The sequence below is a fragment of the Elephantulus edwardii genome, unplaced genomic scaffold (genome assembly GCF_000299155.1).
Source record: "Elephantulus edwardii isolate Elephantulus edwardi_28Jun2011 unplaced genomic scaffold, EleEdw1.0 scaffold00075, whole genome shotgun sequence".
In the NCBI taxonomy this organism is placed as follows: domain Eukaryota; kingdom Metazoa; phylum Chordata; class Mammalia; order Macroscelidea; family Macroscelididae; genus Elephantulus; species Elephantulus edwardii.
The window spans coordinates 3,873,303-3,894,730 of NW_006399825.1; the positions used below are offsets into that span (position 1 = coordinate 3,873,303).

At 40.0% G+C, this 21,428-nt stretch overlaps 1 protein-coding gene across 1 annotated transcript in view; it reads right to left on the bottom strand.

Annotated features, from left to right (window-relative positions):
* Nucleotides 1–21,428, bottom strand: part of SATB2 (SATB homeobox 2) — a 218,434-nt gene that overhangs the window by 17,470 nt on the left and 179,536 nt on the right. Inside the window, exon 10 of the mRNA XM_006889070.1 lies at nt 13,678–13,875. Within this exon, the coding sequence (XP_006889132.1) occupies nt 13,678–13,875 (198 nt within the window). The remainder of the gene's footprint in view (nt 1–13,677; nt 13,876–21,428) is intronic.

Below are 21,428 nucleotides of genomic sequence, written 5' to 3' on the forward strand. Positions count from 1 at the left end.
TGATTACATACACATTCTATATGTGAGGAATGGCAACACAGAACGCAGATGACATTACATGTTCACATAATGCTTCACATATGCAAATATAGAGAGATCATAAAAGTACATCAAGCTGTCTCTACTTTATCTGTTTTAAACTCCAGAAAAACCAAACCAACTGCTATTGAGTTGATGGTTAAAGTGTTCTGCTGCTAACCAAAAGGACAGAGGTTTGAACCCACCAGCTGGGGAACGATGGGGAAGTCTACTTCTATAAAGATTTACAGTTTGGGGAGACCACATGAGACACTTCTGCTTAGTCTTGCAGGGCTATTGTAAGACAGGTGACTTATCTTGGAACTCAAAAACAAAACTGATTTCTTCCAAATAGGATGACAAGATCTTCCTTCTGCTTTGATACATCAGTAGCTCTAAAGTGATGATCTATCAAAGAATCAACTGATAGACCATACTACAGCACTTGATCCAGATTGTATGTTACAAGGTGAAGAGCTAATCTGTTTCTCTCCTTTCATTACCAGGATATAACTGTATTAACTGTGCATACCATTTAACTATGTTGGCCCCTATTCTTCTGGAGGAAATTTACATTTCACAGAAAACCTAAAGTCAAATAGGTATTTTCCTTAAAATAAGCTTTGGCGGCTTCTACATGAAACTATTTGACATCTGTCCACCCCAGTTCCTGGACACTCATCTATTACCATGTTCTTGAGGACACGTTGATGTCAACTGTCAGGGTATATAATCACCTTAGCACACTCTATTAATTCAGATGGTAGCAGAAATAGGAAAACATTTCTGTTTTCACATATATTTAGCTTTAAAGGTACATATCATAGTCCAAAATCTAGGTTGAAAAAAAAAAATCAAGCCAAAACCAACAAAACTGACTCTTCATTTTGAAGTATATTGTCTGAATTCTAGTCACTGAATCTGAAAAAGTAACAGTTAAAACAATGTTTCATTGTGTGTCATTGAGTAAGAACCAATCCATAGTTGACCCTCTAGCAGGATTTCAGAGACCATAAATCACACAGGAGACTGCCCATCTCTCTCCCTTGGTGTAGCTGGTGGATTTGAACCCTGGGCCTTTGGGTTGGCAGTGCAACTCTTACCTACAGTCTTCAATACTGTTAGCTTCTTGGCACCAGAAAATATAGATTATGGAGTCATGATGCTCCCTGATCCTGCAAATTGGATTCAACTAGAAGTAACTAACAGTAGGAATATTTCACACATAAAAGAAACACAAAGACAAACATATTGACAAGAAGAAATAAAGTTAAACTAAAAGAACAGGTGAATGGGAGAGGAACAAAAACAATCACTTAAATTTACTATTTTTGATAAGTAGGTGACACAGACGTCAATATTACCCCAACTGGCCACTCAGCTCTGGAAACTGTTAAGTCAGAGATTGATTTTTTGGGGGCATGTTTGGTTTAGAGAAAATAAATACATGGAAGGCCACGTGCTTAAGGAAAAAAAAATTCAAACTAACATGCTAATTGGATTCTAGTCTACGTTGTGCTGGTCAGTGCTGCAAACAACTGGCTCTCTTGGGGAAAGGGGAAGAAAAGGAAGTTTCAGCTTGATCATATGCCAATTCCCATGGTGTGAATCCTGCCACCTTGCCAGCTTTCATGCCCCCAATGGTGTATGCAGCAAACGCCTGCAGATTGTCTAAGGATTTAACAATTGGTTCCTGCGCTTTGGTATGGGCTTCCTCCAGCACAACCAAAGCGTACTGGAGAAGTGGAAGACCTCTTGTGGCCCACTACACATTACCCACTGCTGCACACACTCGCATGCTGGAATTCTACTGCCCGCCCGAACTTGTCTGTCATTTTCTCTAGACCCCGAGAGATCAGGATGACTGCTATAGGATAGAAAACGATTCTGTACCAGAAGGTGAAGGGTTATATGATTTGCAGTGAATTCGATCTAGAAACAACTTGTGAGGAAATTGAACTTGTGACCTCAGAACTGTCAAACCTATCTAGTTTGCTTGATCTCCCATTTCTAGGGTTAAACCGAGTAATAATAAAATAAATGAATTTCAGAACTTTGGCAGTTTTCCTTTAATTGAAAGTGTGCTTTTCTATCATTACAAGGGGAAGTTCCAGACTTCAACTTAATAAAAATCAGCAGTAGTTTTCAGCTACATTAGATTTCCACACTAAACAGAAACAGCTGAGCGGCCACGGTAGGTAGGGCTTGGCTAGGAGAGTTTAAAACTCAGTGGCTGACTTTCTTTGACAATTGCCATCTCCATCAATCATAAGGAAATCAACAAGCTCTCTCTGAGCTCACTATAAGGCCTTCATAATCTGTTACTTTGTTACTAGTCTGTTTTTCCAAAATTACATCTGGACCTGCCATGATCTATGTGGTTTTGTTCTCATTTTTGGTTTTTTCCCACTGTTGTTAAGACTCTCAAAGTAGGAGTCAGAGATAAATAAACCAACTCACAATCTAGAACAAAGGGTCTTTAAAATAATTTGATTCTCTGATGTAAGAATTGACAAAATAGTGGCGAGAAACCCACAGAAATTAAAAATCGTTTCCACAGTCAGGTGCCCAGCCCTGTGGCTGGACTGAAACCTATACCATTTACATAGCAATCTCTGTCCTTTTTTTTTTTTTTAAATTTTAATGAACGTTTACAGAGACTTTGGATTTCTATTCATTCACTGTTGTACACTTTCCTTCCTGTCCACCCCTCCCCTCAGTTCACTTTTCTCTTTGAAAAGTAAAAAAAAAAAATAAAAAAAATAAAAAAAAATTCTTCCATTGTTATACAATTCCTCCCACCTCCACCCCAGTCCACTCCACCATGCAGCTTTCAAGCTTTCATTCTGGACTCTTGTCATGACAATAATATCTAATCATATATTCCTCCTGTCCTATTTTTTTTAATGTACTATCTCTATTTTCTCCCACTAGGTCAAATATTCATTGCAAATACAGCTAGAGTGACTGCAAGAACGATCTCAAATATCAACAAGGGTGAGAATGACTGAGGATTGGGTGACAAGAAGTTCCATCAGTAGCAGTTGGAACTAACTCAACAGCATTTAACGATAACAACAACAAGATGCTCTGGTTCCTGAAACAGCAAACAGAGGCGAGTCAGGACCAAAACCACAGACAATCTTAAATATGTGAGAACTTTTTACTTCAGTATCACACTATACTCAACGTAAGCAAGTCCAAGTTGGCTATTTAAAATGTGTTCTCTTTCTTTGATTCTCCACCTTCCCTAGCCTGATGTCTGACGTAGCAGATGCTTATTTAAAACTCAACCTAAAAGAGCAGAATTGCTGTTAGATATCTTCACAACTTGATGGATTCCAGAATGCTGAGACTCACAGAAAGAGATGTCCCAGAGATTATTCAGAAGTTGAGTAGGTATTCTGCTTTTTATACTAAAAAAATCTTAGAAAAAAATGGGGAGAGAGGAAGAAATTACAGAAAAAGGGACTAAACAACGTTTGGCATAATGAACGACATTTTAATATGCCCTACAGGGATTTCACTCAGAGTGAGGAAGAGAAATTCTCAGTTTTAAGTAACTTGTAATGACTATCAAAAGAGTGTAAAGTGTGGAGAGATCATCTGAAAACAGTTTTTAGTCTATCAATCTATCTTGAAACAATTGTGCAGTACACACACAACAAAGACAAGACAGACTCTCATCTCTTTTTATAAATTTATATTCCGATAGCATCCTTGATTCAACTCAAGAGTCTATCAGGAGAATTGGTCCTTCACCTTTAATGGTAATACTAGTAATATTCAGTTTTAAGTAACAATTCCTAAGTACCTTCCTTGCACTCACCATGCCATCACATAAACCATAAGAATTATAGATTTGAGATTGCTCCTTTTTATTTTATTCCAGAATTTTTAAATGGCCTCTGAAATGTCAGAGATCTCAATTCCTATTCTGACACTAAATTCAGAAGGAGCCTTTGGAAGAGATGGCTTCCTCTGGCAAAACCACTGTTTGCATCTAGTTAGATAAACTCAGTCAATTTGTCTCACTCAAGTTTAAGAAGGAACAAAAGAAAGAAAGGAGATTATAAGAACTGTGTTTTCTTTTGGCTATATTAATTTCTATTGAAATACTTTAAAATCATATTGTCTAAAATAATTGTATTACTATGTTGTTGTTTTTGTTGTTGTTAAGTGCTGTCAATTTGTAGACAACTCCTAGTGACCCTATGAATTAAAGACCTGAACACTGTACAACTTTCATCGTTTCTCCAAGTTCATAGAGTTTCTGGAGGCAAGCTCTTTTGGAAGTGGATGCCACTCCTGCTTTCAAGCTTGTTTTAATCAGGAATTAAATTATACTATGTATATGGATCCATTTTTTCAATTTGCTTAGGTGTTCAGCATAAGTAAGTCTCTTAAATTGCTACTAAAAAGGGATACTTAAGAAAAGCAACTAAGATTAAACTTTCCAAGCTATGCTCATACTCTACATCAGATGCAATCTTAATATCTTAGGTATGTGACTCTGCTGAGGTGATTAGACTCAAGCAAATGTCTCAGAAATAAGCAAACAATGTCAGCTATTGGAGCATCATTGTTTGCTTAGTTCCATCTCTGCAGATGTGTTGTTTTACTCTGTAAAAAAGATGAATAACTATCTAATCAACAGTAACTTATGAGTGAGAAAAGCTATGGCAGAAAACTTCATGAAAAATTATGAAGGTCCTTTCAACCCAAAACAGAAGTGCTTTCTACTATGATAGTTCACTATTTCTATGGACCAGGACATACCTGAGTCCCCAAGGATACAGCTTTATTCAATATATGTTCAGTGAAGCAGGTAGTTTAAAACAAGCATGAAGGACAATTTGCCTGTACTCCTAAGCCAAGTAATAAAGTTACTAGGTAGGTGCTGGTAATCCATGTGCCTGTGAATGTGATCTTGTTTACAAACAGGTTTTCTCTTGTTATGTTAATGAGATCACATATGAGTAGGTTGGGTCCTAAATCTGATCCTTTCTGAGTGGTGTCTGATATAAAAAAATGGGGGGAAAAGGTCCAGGAAAGAAAGAGATTGTGTGAGACTCTATCCACAACCCAGGGAATACCAACCAACCACATCCTCCTCCAGCTTCTAGGAGCTGAGAGAGACAAGCAATGCTCATGACTATTCAACTGCAGCAGACAAAGCGTGACCTGCCAACCCTGAATTAAGACTCCGAATGTCCACAACTGTAAAACAAAAAATTCTTGTTCTTTAAAGCCACCCATTTGTGGTATTTTTGTTAAGGCAGCACAAAATAACTAGGGCAATGGAAATGAAAAATGTCCTTCAAATTAAAGAAATACATGCAAAATAACAATTACTGTTTAAAATCTTGTGTAGTCCCTCACTGATGGTCAAGGATTCCCAAAGTGTCCCCATGTCAGACTTCCAAGCTGTAACTCCTGTTCTTTCTCCACATCGAGCAAAGAAGAGCAAAGAAAACGTTAAGACTCAAGGAAACAATTAGTTCAAAGACTAAGAGGCCACATGAACAACATTCTCCACTAATCTGAGAACCAGAAGAAATAAATGACTGTTCTGACCAGGAACATACAATAGAAGGTAAAGAACAGTATGAGTACAAAAGGTAGAACAGAATTAAAACTCTTAAGGTCAGATTCTGATATAGGTTAGTGGAGTATTAGAGACTATGAATATTAGACATGTTTTTACCTTAGATCTAAGACCACGCCCACCTCCCACAGATCACCTTTCAACCACATAAATGACAGGATATACATAAAGAGAACAATGTAGCACATGGGAGTTAAACCAACTCTATGAGACTAAAATGGCAGCATTTACCCCAAAGGAAAGTTAAGAAGGCAGAAAAATTGGGCTGATGGAAAGTGGGACGTCAAGGGGGAGAGGAGAAGAGCGTTGGCATATTGTGTGGATTTCAACCAAAGTCACAGAACAACTTGTGTATAAATTGTGAATGGGAAGCTAATTTGGTCTTTGAATTTTCACCTGAACCACAATAAAATATTAAAAAAGAATGTTTTTCCAAGTAAAAGCCTTCTTGTATCCAACTGCTACAATGGGTTGTTTGTAGCTTTTTAATTGCAAGGGTTTCTTTGCATCTCTGCTCAGGATTAGAAGAGAGTTTCAAAATTCTAGAGCCATGTTCAAATAGCAGGCTCTACACAAGAATCTGGAATGACTCCGAGGAGGAACTGAAATTCTAGCTGCCTGGTTAGAGAATTTGCAAACATCTAAAATCAATTAATTGATTAGTTGATTTATTTATTTTTTAGAAGACCTTTTGGAAGCAAATTGACAAATACAGATACACTAAGTACAGCTGGAATATATAAAGGCGTGGTTAAATTCCCAGTGCTGAAAAGTAGATTTGAATAATTAGCAATAAGAACCATATTCTAAAGATATCTCAAAATGCCCAGGCAGCTGGATGAAAAATGGAATTTCAGTTTTTTTGACACCACAACAGTGAGTTACATGTTTCACAGAACTAAGTGTCTTGTAAACACAAAGCTCATCAGACTGTATCTATTCAGTACTACTGTTACTTTGCATAATACCAGATAGCTAATAATGAGTGTTCAAAGAATGCTAGATGTTGCAGTTCATTCTAGAAGACATAAAAAGTCTGAAACCAGATAGATGGGGATTCAAGTTCTCTAAGCAAGCTAACGTCTCTAAGCTTCAGTTTCTCATCTGTGAAACTATATCAAATCTACCCCTACACTTGATTTTCCAGAAGGATTAAAAGAAACAAAATATGTAAAAAGCTCACATATTGAGGGGTGGGCTTCCCAAAACCATTAACTAATAATGATCATGTGGATGATTAATTCTTTAACATAAACACGGACATCAACACGATTAAAACTGTGTTTTGTACCAAAAAACCTCACAATCTACACTATTAGACAATCTAGTCAATCTAATCTAAAGTGTGTCCTGAGATGGACTGACACAGTAACTGCAACAATGGGCTGATGGTGACGATGGTTAGGACAAGTCCTGTTGGTGTTCTCAGGGTCGCTTATGTGTCATAATCAACCCAACAGCACCGAACAACATGTCAGGTTTTCTCAGCCCCAACTTCAGAAACAACATGTTAGATAATTCTGAGCATTGTGGGATGTTCCACAGAAGCCCTGGCTTCTACGCAGTAACTTCTCCTGGTCGTAAGAGCCACACTTATCTCCAAACCCCTGTTACTGATTTGATTCCATTTCCCAATGACCCTCCGTGATGATCGGTCTCCAAAGCTATAAATCACAATAAGAGTGGACTCCCTCATATTTTTCTGGTGAAAAAGACTAGGGAATTCTAACCACTGACTTTTGGGGTAGCAGCCCAACACATAATTCACTATGCTTCCAGGCTCCTAAAATGCCAAACACTTCACTTGGGGCGGGGGAGGGAACGGGACGGGACTGCCACTGTTTGAGAGCCACTGGTTAATACGAAGCATAAGGAATTCACGACTTAGGAAACTCTGAGCGTCTCCAGCATGAGCGCCAGTTCAGACGAGCAGAGTTACAGTACTGGTGTTGGGAGCTGTCACCAACCAGGTCTCACATTCTTACTCAACACATAGCATGGAATTTTAAAACAAGTACTTGTCAGGAAACCACACAGCAGCAAGCTCAGAATTTCAGAACTTACAAAATAGCCCATGGAAAGAAACTCTGTGGTGGAAATATAATAAAGCAATAAAGCATGAACTACACAGACATGAACAATTTGGCAAATGCTCCCCAATCAACCCCACTCAGTAACCTATTCATAGCATGAGCAATGCCCTTTCTTCTTTACTGCAGTAGGAGAGGAGTGCGGTCAGAGGAAGGAATGGATGCCAAAAACGCCTGTGTTTTCATTCAGCTAGTGATCCTGGCTTCAGGCAAGGCCCAACATCTCTGCTCTGGTTTTTCCAATTGTAAAATGGAGTTGGTACTAATAAATATCCTGACCTAACAAGTTTTATTATAAGCTGAGGGTATCTACTCCTATAGGACTTCAAGTCAAAATAGCAATGAGGGAAGAAGGAGACCATTGCAACCATCAGAAGTAGTAATTGTCTTGGACCTTTTGGAGTGAAAGACTATTTCCTTGTATTCTCTGGCTGGCTTGGCCTTGTTGTACTCTCTAGACAAAGACTAGAAACTTCGTGTAGTTTAGTATTTCTCAGCATTTTCTTTTTTCCATCCAAAGCCCTCTAAGACAATTTGCTGGCTCAGTGGTAGAATGCTCACCTCTCCTGTGGGAGAACTGGAAGTTCAATTTCTGGCCAGTTCACCTAGAACTTAAGTGCTGCTCATCTGTGAATGAAGGCATGCATGCTGCTATGATGCTGAGCAGGCTTCAGTGGAGCTTCTAGACTAACACAAACTAGGAAGAAAGGCCTGGATATCTACTTCTGCAAGCTGGCCAAGGAAAACACTTTAGATAATAAAGATTCAATCCAATTGTACATAGGGTCACCATGAGTCAAAGGACAACGTGATAGCAGTTAATGTACACAAGAAGCCATATTAGGCATTTTCCTAAATTGCTTCCATCTCTTCCTAAAACTGTAACATATGGATTTTTAAAAAAATACTCTGTTCTCTGCTTATCTACTTGTGTCCCTTTGGAGAGACACAAAGCAGTGTAAATGTAAGATATCCCAAATTTCACTTGTTGTTATGAGTTATCAAGTTGCCTGCGACTCACAGCGAGCCTATGTACAGCAGCCCTAAACTCTGCTCTATCCTGTGCCAATCATATTGTCTTTAACACACCTCCCCCATTACCCCAGTCACTAAATCAATTATCTCATCGAGGTTCTTCCTTTCCTTCGCTGTCCTTCCATCCTCCCAAACATGACATCCCTCTCCAGGGACTGGTCCCTCCTTGCAACAAGTCCAAAATACAACAGACAAAGCTTCAGAATCCTTCCCTCCAACAAGCATCTTGGTTTAACTCTCTCCAGGATGAACCTGTTCATTCTCTTAGCAGTACATGGTACATTCAATACTCTTCTCCAGCGTCACAGCTCAAAGGCATCAATTCTCCTTCTATCATCCCTAGTCACTGTCTAGCTCTCTGACGTATAGCAAGTGACTATAAAGGCCATGACCTGTATCAGGCACACCTTAGTCTCCAGACTAGACACCATTGCTCTTCAACACTTTGGAGAGGTCTCTGACAGCAGACTTTCCCAAATTTCACTTCCTTAGGGAATATTACCCTGTTGAGAATCTATGGAATAAGTGAAGATAGCATGAGATAGAGCTAACTTCCAATCGGTTGTTTTATAGTGCTGTTATGAATCTTTATGTACTCAACACCATACAACAATAACAACAAAGTCTCTAGTTTGCAAAAGTATGTTCAAACCCCAGAAAATCACCTTCAAATACATCAAGAACTTGACTGGGGGTTTCTGTAGAGACTAAAAATACCAAAATGAAAACTAGAGACACCAGGCAATTCAATTAAATATATATACAAACATACATCCCCCCGGAGAGGGCTAGCTTCATAGAGAAGAGTCATCTCGTTCTTTCAAAACATCCAAATAGCTTGCTCTCACACTCAGTCTCAATCTCAGAACCAGCTCATGGCTGAGCCTCCATTTGGTTTGTGAGGTTGTAAGTCACACAGGATAAGATTGTCCAGTGTTACCTTTGAAGAGTCACTGGCAGATCGAACTGCTCGAGAGACTCCACCTTTGGTTTAGCAGAGTAACTCCTCGTGGACGACGCCACCAGAGCTCCTGTGAACAATGGATCTAGACCCTGCGCTATCCTGTGCCATCCTGCTCATCGATGACACACTGGAGCCCATCGTTACAGCCAGTGTGACAATCATCTCATTGAGGGTCTTCATCTCCTTTACTGACCTTCAAGCATGAAAATAAGTGATCGCTAATGGCTGTCATCAAAAACATCAGAATCATGGAGGAGAGAGGCAAAGTTCTTGTAGCTTTGCTGTAGCCTCAGAAAGACAGCAAGCATAACAAGATAACATGACAAGAGAGGGATGAGAGAGATGCACAGACACTATGGAGATGTGGCTTGGCCACAGAATAGTTACGTGTGTGCTTCATGTGAAGTATCCACTTCAGTCATATGCAGTGTCAGATCTTTTGATTTTTTTAGATTATTACACCAAATTTGGGATGTATCTGAAATTTCCCAATTTTCCAGTGTTGACATATATTTGAAAAATGTTTATAGATTGAAAATAAACAATCAGCTAGCAACAATATAAGGCTACCCATGTGCAAGCAACTCGACGGCACATAACAACAACAACAACAACAACAATGTGCAAACTTTATATCCAAACAAGAGGCAGGAATAATTTCTCATCTTCCATGAAGAGAGGATTTGTCACTAAAGTGCTTTTCAATATCATAAAAAACGAATGAGTGGGGAGAACGTGATGCAAACCTCCTACTTTTATCCAATTCATCGTCAGGGTACTGAGTCCTTCAGTGGCGAGATCTGGTAGGTTAAGATGCACAAAGATCACTGCCTTACACTCTTTATCATTTAAGAGAATGTAGGAAACCACACGCACAGCAGCTTAACCAATGGTTAAATCGTCAGCTACAAACTGAAAAAAACTGCAACTTGATTCTGTCCAGAGATATCTCGGAATGAAGCTCTGGTGCCCTGGCTCCAAAACAGCAGACATTAAAGACCCTCCGTAGCCCAGTCCTATGACGAAAACACAGAGGGGGCCAAGAGTGAGAACAATTCTACAGAAACTGCAAAAAAATGGAACTCTTCCACAAGCGTGAAGGGGAGAAGTGCTGTAATCCTTTGTTTTATATACCAGATGCACTCGATAATCATGAAGTTTGCCCACATTTAATAGATTAATAATGGTGCATTTGCTACCCAATTTGACACTATCAAACCAATATCATTCATACTGACTTTATCACAAAAATATTACAGAATCAGTAATATTTCTCTAAAATTTTGGTTGACATAAGAACATGAGTGCATTTCAAGTCTGTGTCTAATGACCTGAATTTTGGACAATCAAGGACTATTTTTAGTGGTCTGTTAACTTCTCGCATGCCATCCTTCCCAAGTCACATAAGCTGCGCCAACTGTATTTTCTAGTCTCAAGGGTTCTGCTGACTGGCTCCAGTTATTTTTCTTCATTTTTCATATATGAATGTAATAAATAATTAATGTACAGCTTTGTATTATGCTGACAAATATAAATGCAGTACTCCAAGACAATGTTACTCAGAGACAAGCACCATGTAGGGAAGAAATAAAAAAAGGTAGTGCTATCCTGAGGAGTTTCACGGTTTATCGGATCAAGGTCAGACTGCTCAGGCAAACTCACTATACAGAAAACGACCTGATTTGTAAACTCTTCAGCTAAGATCTAAGCACTACAAATAGTGTTATATAATTAATAAATTAATTTCTTTGAGAGATAGCAATGTGCTTAAAACTGAAAGGGAAGATGGCGGACTAATTTTTGTTTGAACATTAAATATTATTAGGATATGCTAGAAAAGATAATAAATTATTAAATCAGTCAGCTGCCTGCTTACTTCTAACATATGTTGTTGTTTGTACTGTCATATCAGAACTGACCCATAGTTGACTTCCCAGTGGGTTTTCAGAGGCAGTAAAGCTCATGGAAGGAGAATGGCCATCTTCCCACAGAGCAGCTAGTAGACTCGAACCATGTGCCTTCAGAATTGTAGCGCAGCTTCTTATCACTAGGCCACCAGGAGCTCTCTTACTTCTAAAATATGCTTTACTCAAATTGGAATACTATACTGACTATTCTTTTCAGTACGTAAGGTTGGGAACCACAAGGGACAAGAATTTGTGGACAAAGAACAGAGATTGGAATTGTAAAGAAGTAATCATTCAAATAAAGGAAAATCCTTCAATCACAATTAAAAAGAGTTTGTTGGTGAGTTGGTTGTGACTGATGACAACCTTACAATGTGTCTGAATAAAACTGTTATCAATATGATTTTTAAAACCTGGGGTGGGGGGGAGGAGAAAGGAGTTCTGTTTTAAAAACAGATCAGCAGGCCTTTCCGGATAAACATGAACTTTAAGTTCCCTCTTTGGAAGCCAAGTTCATGAACCCTCTGTACCATCCTGGGGATCTCAATTATTGTAGGATGGATTTTCAACCTCAAACTTGTCTTAATTTCCAACTTCTTCATGAGGAAAATGTGGAGCTATCAAAATGTCTAGAATAAGTTAATTTTTCACTAATGTTCACTCACTCCAGTTTATTGTTAATATTGTAAGACACCGTCTCTGAAGGTGCGTATTATCTATACAAATTCATGAACCTAATAGTTTAGAAACATTTATTCTTCGACTTTGACCTTGGGAGTGTAGCAATGATGGCATGTCAGCATCAACTTGAGGTGTCAGTATCCAGGTAAAAAGTGATGTAATAGAGATGAGTTTACTTCTGACGTTTCCCTGAGGTATGGATCAAGTGGAGTAAGAGGCAAGAAGACAAGGAAGATGGAAGGCGTTTCCCATGTCCTTTCACTTTGTCCCTACGAAGTCTTTATCGAGAACCCCTGTCCCACCCATGATTCTTTCCTTCTCATCTCCTCTTCCTTTCTTTCATCCATACTTGCTCCTGCTTCCATTTCCTCTACTTAGCACACAAAAGAAGATTCAGACAGAGAACTTACATGGTCCTCTGGCAGTTGATATTGGGTGTTGTTGTGTGCATCGAGTCAGAACTGACCCACAGCTGACCCTCCAGTGGGTTTTCAGAGGCAGTAATAGTAGGAGACTGCCCATCCTTCTTCTGTGGAGCAGCCAGTGGATTCAAACCATGCACCTTTGAGATTGCAGAGCTGCTTCCTACCACTAGGCCACCAGTGCTCCCTCGATATAGGTTGCATTGGGCAATAGGACTAATTTCAGCACTTACCAAAATAATTTGTGAGCCAAGGCTCTAGGCTATCTTACATGGGCAACCAGTTTCCTTCTAGGACGCACTGGGGTTTAGACTATGGAAAGGGTAAGTATTTAAGTTCAATAATTTCCAGGAGAAAAATATTACTTCTAGCAATAATTTAAAAACCCTAAATATACAAATATGCAGTGTGAAGGAAGGCAGACATCTAAATCACAGGAAATCAAAGACAGCAGAGCCTCGTGTTAAAAGTCCAAGAATCTGTCACAACTTCTCTCAAAGCTTCCATTGATTTGAGTGGTAATCCCTGGGTTGCCTGGCTATTTCCCTCCAGAAGTCCACCCATTCCTCAAGGAATTTTGAATCAACACACTGGTTCTTCCTCCCACTCTTTCTTTCGGGAATGAACGGATGGAGGGTTTTTATCCATGGGGAGATTCAAGTCTCACGGGAGCTTTGCTTTCCCAATCTCACGAGTATAATGCTCTCAGGGTAGCAACTTCCTGTGGCACTTGACATCTCAGCCATTTAGCCCTTGTGCACATGCACCCTCATATGCACCCACCCACACCCACACACACACACCCACATACAGACTGCTCATAGAGAGTGAGGCCCTTCGTCTTTGGGGAGCTGGGAATGAGACACCGTGGAGGCTGTTGTCTGTCGTGTGTCACTCGACATTGGACACCTGCTGGCAGCAGGAACCCTGCTCAGTGGAGGTGGGAGCTGACCTGCACAGGTTCAGGAGGAAGCTGGACCACATGCTGCATGCGCTCGCTGTGGTGGTGTCTGGACTCCTCCTCGTAGATTACATCCCTCTCATGCTGGGGAAGGTTCAGGAAGCGGCGGATGGTACAGAGGTTCTCCCACAGGGTGCGGTTTTCTGGGCTTGGGTTCTCCTTCCAGCGGAGCAGTTCACATAGCCAGCCCTAGAGAGAGAGGGGGTCACTGGTGTTAACTGGGAGAATGTGCAGAGGAGCCCATTAGCCAGATGTTCCAATTTATCATAGTATTCTGCTGAAATTGGTCCTATGAGACTAGGGAGACACTGAGACAGAATAGCAGCCCTGAGGGACAACCAGTGCCCACAGGGGTCCTTACAATAAGCCCAAAAACCTTTACACTTTTTAAAAAAAATTTATTTTTGTTCTTGTGTGTGTGTGTGTGTGTGTGTGTGTGTGTGCCATCAAACTGGATCTGACTGGTACAGGAGGAGATTGTCCCTCCTTCTCCAGCAGAGCATCTGGTGGATTTGAACTGCTCACCTCTGGGATTGCAGTGCAGCTTTCTGCCACTAGGCAGAACCTTTACTCTTATTAATTGTCTTATCAGACATTCTACAGAATTTCTTTATAATATATAACAAGACAAATGACATATAACCCAGTTCTCAGATAAAGAGAATTCATGTCAGCTACATTTTTTTAAGGTGGCTTTGACCCGCGGGCTTATCCAATGGAATAATATTCTACTCCAATAAAAGCATAAAGCTAAACAAATAGGTATTAGGAGATAGAAAAACCTTTTTAAAAAAAGTGTAAGTATGAACAGCAATGAATTCTCTAAGGAAGAAATGTTCTCATAATAATCAATAACTCCAAAAAGCCAGAAGCAATAACTCTGGTTAGAATGAGAAACCAAATGTGCGCATGCTCAATCTCTGAAGCTGTGGACTCGAAGGCCCCTTATCCATCACCGTCCCCCAACAGCCACACCTGCAGAGAGGTAGGCAGTTGGTCGGATCACACCTGCAAATGTCGGCCTCTGGACGCTGGCATCCGGATGCTCTCTCTCGGGCAACCTCATGAGAAAGAAAATGTAATGCAAATAGTGATGGATTATATGAAAATAATACAGAGGATGCTGTCAACATCTTTCACTGGCTCATGTCAAAATATTTTACCCAGTAGCTTTCTAACCCATCATTTCCAAGCTACATCACTAATTTTAAAAAACAAGAATTGTCCTACATCATGCCTTTTGAAAATAAAAAGGCAAGGAGGGTAAGAATTTTTCTAAAAAAGGTACATAAGCAAACTCAAATGGCTCAGAGAGGCAAGGAAGGGGGGGGGCAGAAATAAAGAGAACTCCACAACCTTAACAAAACCTATATCATAATGTGTAAGCCAATGAAAGTTCCTGACACGCATTGTAAAAACCTCATATAATATCATAAGCTGTTGTTTGTCTAACTCTCCACTGTGTCTTCTGCCTTTACCCAAAAAAAGGCAAGATTTGATTATCTCCGCTGCATCAGCCAAGACAGCAACACCAGCTGTTCTCATTGTGCAGCCTCTTCCTCCCGGCCTCCATGTTAATAACCTGATCATTCCATTTTCTCCTTCAACTGCCGGCTGCAGCACCGCGAAGAGACAAAAACCCAGGCCCATCTGCAGCAGCTGTAGGCACTGAACTGTGAAGCCACTGGGGATTTATAAACTAATCTGTAACACAACACTGCCTTGTTTTTACAAGTGAGAGGCCACATTTGCGCAGACCTGATCTTTTCTTGCAATAAACTGGGAGCTGGGGAGAGTTAGAAGGTTAGGAAGAATGAAAACAAGATATCTAATCATTTAGGCGGCAATGTTTTTCCAAGGATATTCATAATGCCTTTTTGTCAACTCTACTGAAAGACACTAATGGTTGGTTTTCAAAATGCAACATATACAGAAAATAATTATTTTTTTTATCTCTAGGAGAAAATACATTCTATTCTTATAACTATCCCAGTTCCAAAGTGTTTCCTTAGGGGTTTCTTTGTACAAAGGAAAGAATTCTTGAAATGAAAAATAAGCCATCTGTGGAAAAAATAAGCTCCTATTTCCCTGTCTTTTCACAGATCTGAATAAGTCTCCAACTGAACTCTTTCAAATGTTTCAAACAGGTATGTTTAACACCTCCCAGGGGAAGCTCTAGCATGGAGACCAATCATATAACAGAAAATAAAAACACAAACCTACATCTGTTAAAAGATGAAGTTCTGAGATACCCAGACCTTAAGGAAGACAGCACCTGCTGTTCCGCTTGAGAAGTGAACTGCATTGTGGGAAGCTGCAGCTTGAAAGGAGACAGGTGACAGCTGAGTGGTATCTCCACTTATGACACTCAGAATGTCTCACACAACATTCATTGCCGAGTGTGATTTATATGCGCTGTTATAATCTGCACTCATTACAATCACTTAGAACACCACTCCGGGCCTCGTTACGGACTGGGTGCTGTCTGCCTTCAGTCTTTAAGGAGAGCAGAGCTCAATTTGCCCACTGACATGCAAGGTCCTGACCTTGAAGCTATTAGGGAGCAGATTAGACACAAGTGTGACCATGTGTGCAGACATAAGCAAACCAAATTAATTTCTGGCACAGAGAGGTGTCCAACGAGACCCAGGTTTTAGGGCACCAGAGAACTTCCTCAAATCCCTGATGGAGCTGAGCTAATCGCATGTTTAAGGGAACCTGGGTTTGAAGATGAAGCACATTCATGGTATTTAGAGGGTTATTAATCTAGTTTCCCCACAAAGTGTTTGCTTGGCTGATCAGATTAAGGGATGGAGCCTTCAACAGTGCACCCCCACCACAGCAGGCCCCAAGAAATCTGTGATACTTCACAGCCTTGGACATATTGCACCATGTGTACCCAGCTGCTTCAATAATTAGCTTATGAATGTATCAGCTGGTTCTGTGATTTTTATAAATAATAACTAACCTACAGAGCAGAAAGATTGTCAAGAGGCGCCTAGGAGCACGAAATTGCAAGGTGCTCCGAACTGACTTGCTCGTCTACTAAAGCGCTGACGTTCCCGACGAGGGGAGCTCCTGTGATGCCATTTACAAATATTTGGTTTTGTATTTGCAACGGCAGTCGATTTTTGCCAGTTTTCTTCGAGGCAGCCATGATTTGGGTTCTCCTCACTGACTCACCAGCTTGCTCTGCGTATGTGTACGCCTATCTTCAGGAAATCTACTCTTCCACCTCATTTCCCTTCTCACCTTCCATTTTTCACTCCACCAGCCCATTTGGGACACTTATCTCTGTCTTCTCAATCGTGTATCTTATTAGCTTGTTTGGTGGCTAATGGATGTGTGAGAAAGTGCCATGCTGTTGCCTGAACACATCCGTGTAATTGTGAGCGCACCCCATCACAGAAGAGAGAAAGAGTCCCCACACTGGTTCTTTTTTTTTTTTTTTCATTTATATAATTTTTGCATGCCATCCAAGAAAGTTTTGCAGTATCAGGCAAAAAAAAAAGTGTAAATGTCAAATAAAACAGTGACAGATGACAGTATTCTCTATTGAATAGCACTGTTTCTGTCATGCATGTTCAATGGGAACTCATGAATTATTAATAAACAAATCTCCTTTTTTTCTGTTAAAAATCTCAAGTAGGTTTTTTGTTGTTGTTCCCTATGTGTTATGTGGAGTATTCCAGAAGAAATCTTTTCCTTTCTGAAATGCTGATACAGAAGTCCATTGAATTTCCAGCCAGGGCCAGCTCTAAGTGGGAAGCCTGAGCTGAAAAGGCTACACACATCTGTGATTTTTCCTTTAGTTCAGTTGTGAGTTTTGACCAAATGTTGCCTATATTCAGCTTTCTAAAAATTATATATATATAGTGAAGGCTGACAGTATTGGCATCACAAATATTAAAATATGGTAGGAAGCACAGAGAGTATCAAACTTACAGCCTCAAAACCTGCCTGCTACTGATCTGGCAGTCACAAGATGAATGGTGACCTTGGGCCAGTGGTTACTCTATTAGAGCACTTTGAGATCATACCTCTTGTAATCCTCTTGTTTTCTATTATAGCTATAGTATTTATTTTAATATAAAATAAGGGGATTACAAAAGGTGGTCTCCATGTTCCCTCCTAGCCCCAGGTTCCTGTTATTTGTCAGAAATAGCAGATAGTAATGTATAGGGACCAGGGTTAAAAAAGCACAAATAATGATATCAAAGAAGCCACCTGGATCAATTGATCAGGGTCAACATCACTAATGATGATATACCAACATCAAGGAGCCCACAATATAGTGCACATCAAAGGACATATCATATGTGTATTATGGGGTCTTGCATAGCCACCATGAGAAAATGTCAGATAAACTCTAATTGAGGGAGGCTTAACAAACTCACTGATCTCTTGAAAAGTGTCAAGGTCATTAAAAAAGAAAACAAAAAAGATCCGGGAATTGTCACAGACTATAGATGATTATAAAGAAGTGACAACTATATATGATGTGGGATTCTGGAAGAGTCCTGCCACCAAAATGGGGCATTAGTAGGGAAACTGGTGAAGTGAGAATGAAGTTGTTCGTTAATAGCACTGAAACAAAGTCAACATGCTGGCGTTGATAATATCACAACAATGATGTAGGATGGTAATATTAGGGGAAGCTAGTTGGGAAACTATTATTCATGCATCATTACTTTAAGCTTAAAATTTGTAATATAAGAATGAAAAAAAGACAATCTAGAACTTTTACAGGAAAATATACATGGAATTTAAGTGGACAAATACCAGAGAATTCATGATTAACACTTGTTTTTAACTTTCAAAATCTAAACGCAGAAGAGGAACAAAAGGTCAGAGACCATTTCCTTGCAATTAATACTTAGAGTTCCTAAGTATTCTGTGCAAATGCAAATAACAGCTATTAACATCCCTTTTCAGTCATCTCATCAGCCTTCTAAGCAAATATATTTCCCTCTGCAGAAACAACTCTGGCCACCCTTTCCAATTACACAGGTGAGGCTTCACTCATGCCAATCAAGCTACAGTTTGTTTATAATCCATGTGTTCCTGAAAAGTCGCAGGTCAACCTAAATTTACAAAACAAAGCATGTTGTGAATGCATTAGGGATGCTCACTACTTAAAGGGATGGTACTAATTCTTTTGAAAGATGAATAATTGGTCCCAGTCATCTTTGTGATAAGTGGGTAACTTTGCTGCTTATTAAAGCACAAAATAAGTTTAGTAGTTCAGAAAATAAGCACCCTAGAAAGGCAACAATAAGAAGCAGTTTGCTCCGGCTTCTCACTGGGGGCCTCATACCCATCACTTCTCCTAACCTGTGCTCTAACCACTGTGAATTACTCACAGTTTCTGAATATGCTTGGCACATTCTCATTACGTGTTACATTCCCATCACAGGTTCCTATGGCACCCTTCGCTGGAAATCTTAGCTAACTCTTTGTCTCTTCTCTTCCACCTTCACCTCCTCTGAAAAGCTGTACTTCAAGGCCCAGCTAATAGGATCTCTCACTTGATCTAAGCCTTGTTTGCTCACTTCCACATCACCCTGTTCAGGCCTTTTTCTAATTTGATGGCTATTTTTGTTAGGGGTGGGCATGTTTGCCTCTCCACCATAAAAGCCAGCTTTTGTCGAGTCAGCCTATGGTTTCTGACTCATTTTAGCATTCTCAGGCCAATGTATGATTGCTGGCTCAAGTCCAATGCTCAGTAAATACTAGTTAGCAAGAACTAAAACTATTCTAATACACAGAAGTTCACCTGCTGCATGGTTTGCAGCCACGGATGCAGAGTTCTTGCTGAAGGGTAATAATACATTTGACAATCCACATCGTCAATGGCAGAAGTTATTTTCTCCACCTCTAGTACATACACATGAGGCGACCCAATTTACTGCATCAAATCATTTGCTATCTTTAGAGTCATCAATTCAGTTTACAATCTTCTATTTTTTTATAATTATTTTAATTGTGATTTTATAAGAGATGACAGAAATGTTGGATTTTCATCCATTCACTGTTGCACATTTTACGCCCTCCCTCCCCCTCCTCGCTCCTTCTCCCAGGCCACTTTGTAATGTACCTCTTGTATCAGATTGTCGTCATACATACAATGCTTAATCATACACTCCTTTCAGACAGTCCTTCCCCACATCTGTTTCAATGCCGTGTTCATCATCTATCCACCCTTTTCCTATTCTCCCCCCAATCCAATGTCAGCCCCATTTAGTAACAGCAGAGTTACACAGTATTTGTCCTCTTGTAACTGAGATTTAGCACCCACTAATGGTAAGGAGTTGCACCGCCAACCCAAAAGCTCTAAATTTTAAACTACCAGCTGCTCTTCAGAAGGCAAGATGCGCAGTCTCCTCCTGTGGAAGTTATAGACTATGAAACCCACTGGAGAGCCAGTTTCTACTCAAGAACACATAACAACAGCCATAACATCAAGCACCCACATATTGTATGGTATGAAATGGGTTGCTGCTTTATTTGCCTATGTTGTTGTTGTCAAGCGCTGTCGAGTGAACGAAAGACCTGAATGCTTGTATAACTTTCAGCCTTTCTCCAGGTTCATAGGGTTTCCAGAGGCAAGCTATTTCAGAAGTGGATGCCACTCCTGCTTCCAAACTTGTTGTAATTGGGGAGCTCCACCAAACACTGTCCACCATGGGTAACTGTTATTGTATTTCACACATCAGTGTCACAGTGTTTAGCTTCACAGCAACCACCAGTTTCCTCTGTACAGCAAGTGAACAGACGAGGGTTATATGACCTAGAAGAGTGTTTCACCAAAAACAATTAAAAACAGGCCCAAAGGCCGTGGATTCAAGTCACTCACCTTTGGCTTGGAAGTATCACTTTCTGTCCACTACTGATCTACATTTATAATTTAATTAGCATTATTTCTTTTCTTTTCCATGGGACTCATTGAAGGTTTTCTAACTGATGTGACTAATAATATTTTTCTTGTTTTGGTCTTATTTTTTATTTATTTTTTTTTTTCTTTTCCATCTCCTTTTTAAAAGGCAGTGTTTGGAACAAATTCCATTAACAGTCAAGAATACCACTCATTCTCACTTTCACTTTCCCTGTTTATTTCTCCTCCCTCCTTTCCTTCCATTCTACCAAGAAGTCTTAGGGACAAGGATCATAATACAATCATGAAAAGATGAGCTTATGCATTGGAGTTCCGCAGCTAACTCAAAAGCTGTACCGCTCAGCTGGTCTGCAAGAAGAAGACGAGCAATCTCCTCCTGTGAGATTTACAGCCTTGAAAACCCACTGGGGGGTTCAGCTATGAGTTTGTTTCTACCACATGCCAAAGCATTTGAGTGTTTCTGAACGACGGGGGAGGGGAGGAGTGTCACTCTTGTCCATGGTGCTGAAATGTTACTGTTTATTTAGCCACTTGTTTTTCCTACCCCAGGACATTGGTTATGACTCCTACTTCTCCAAGTGCTCATATTCCCCCACCCCCTTTTTTTCTTAAAAAAAAAGGGAGGGTCAGTGTGATAGTAAATTTTTCTGCTTTATTCACATGCAAGCAAGATTTTACTGAAAATTATCCAAAAACGACTGGAACAGCACATCAACAGAGAACTAACTACCAGAAGTCCAGGCTGGTTTCAGAAGGGGTCGTGGTACTAGAGACATTGTAGCTGATGTTAGATGGATCTTGGCTGAAAGCAGGGAATACCAGAGGAATGTCTATCTGTGTTTCATTG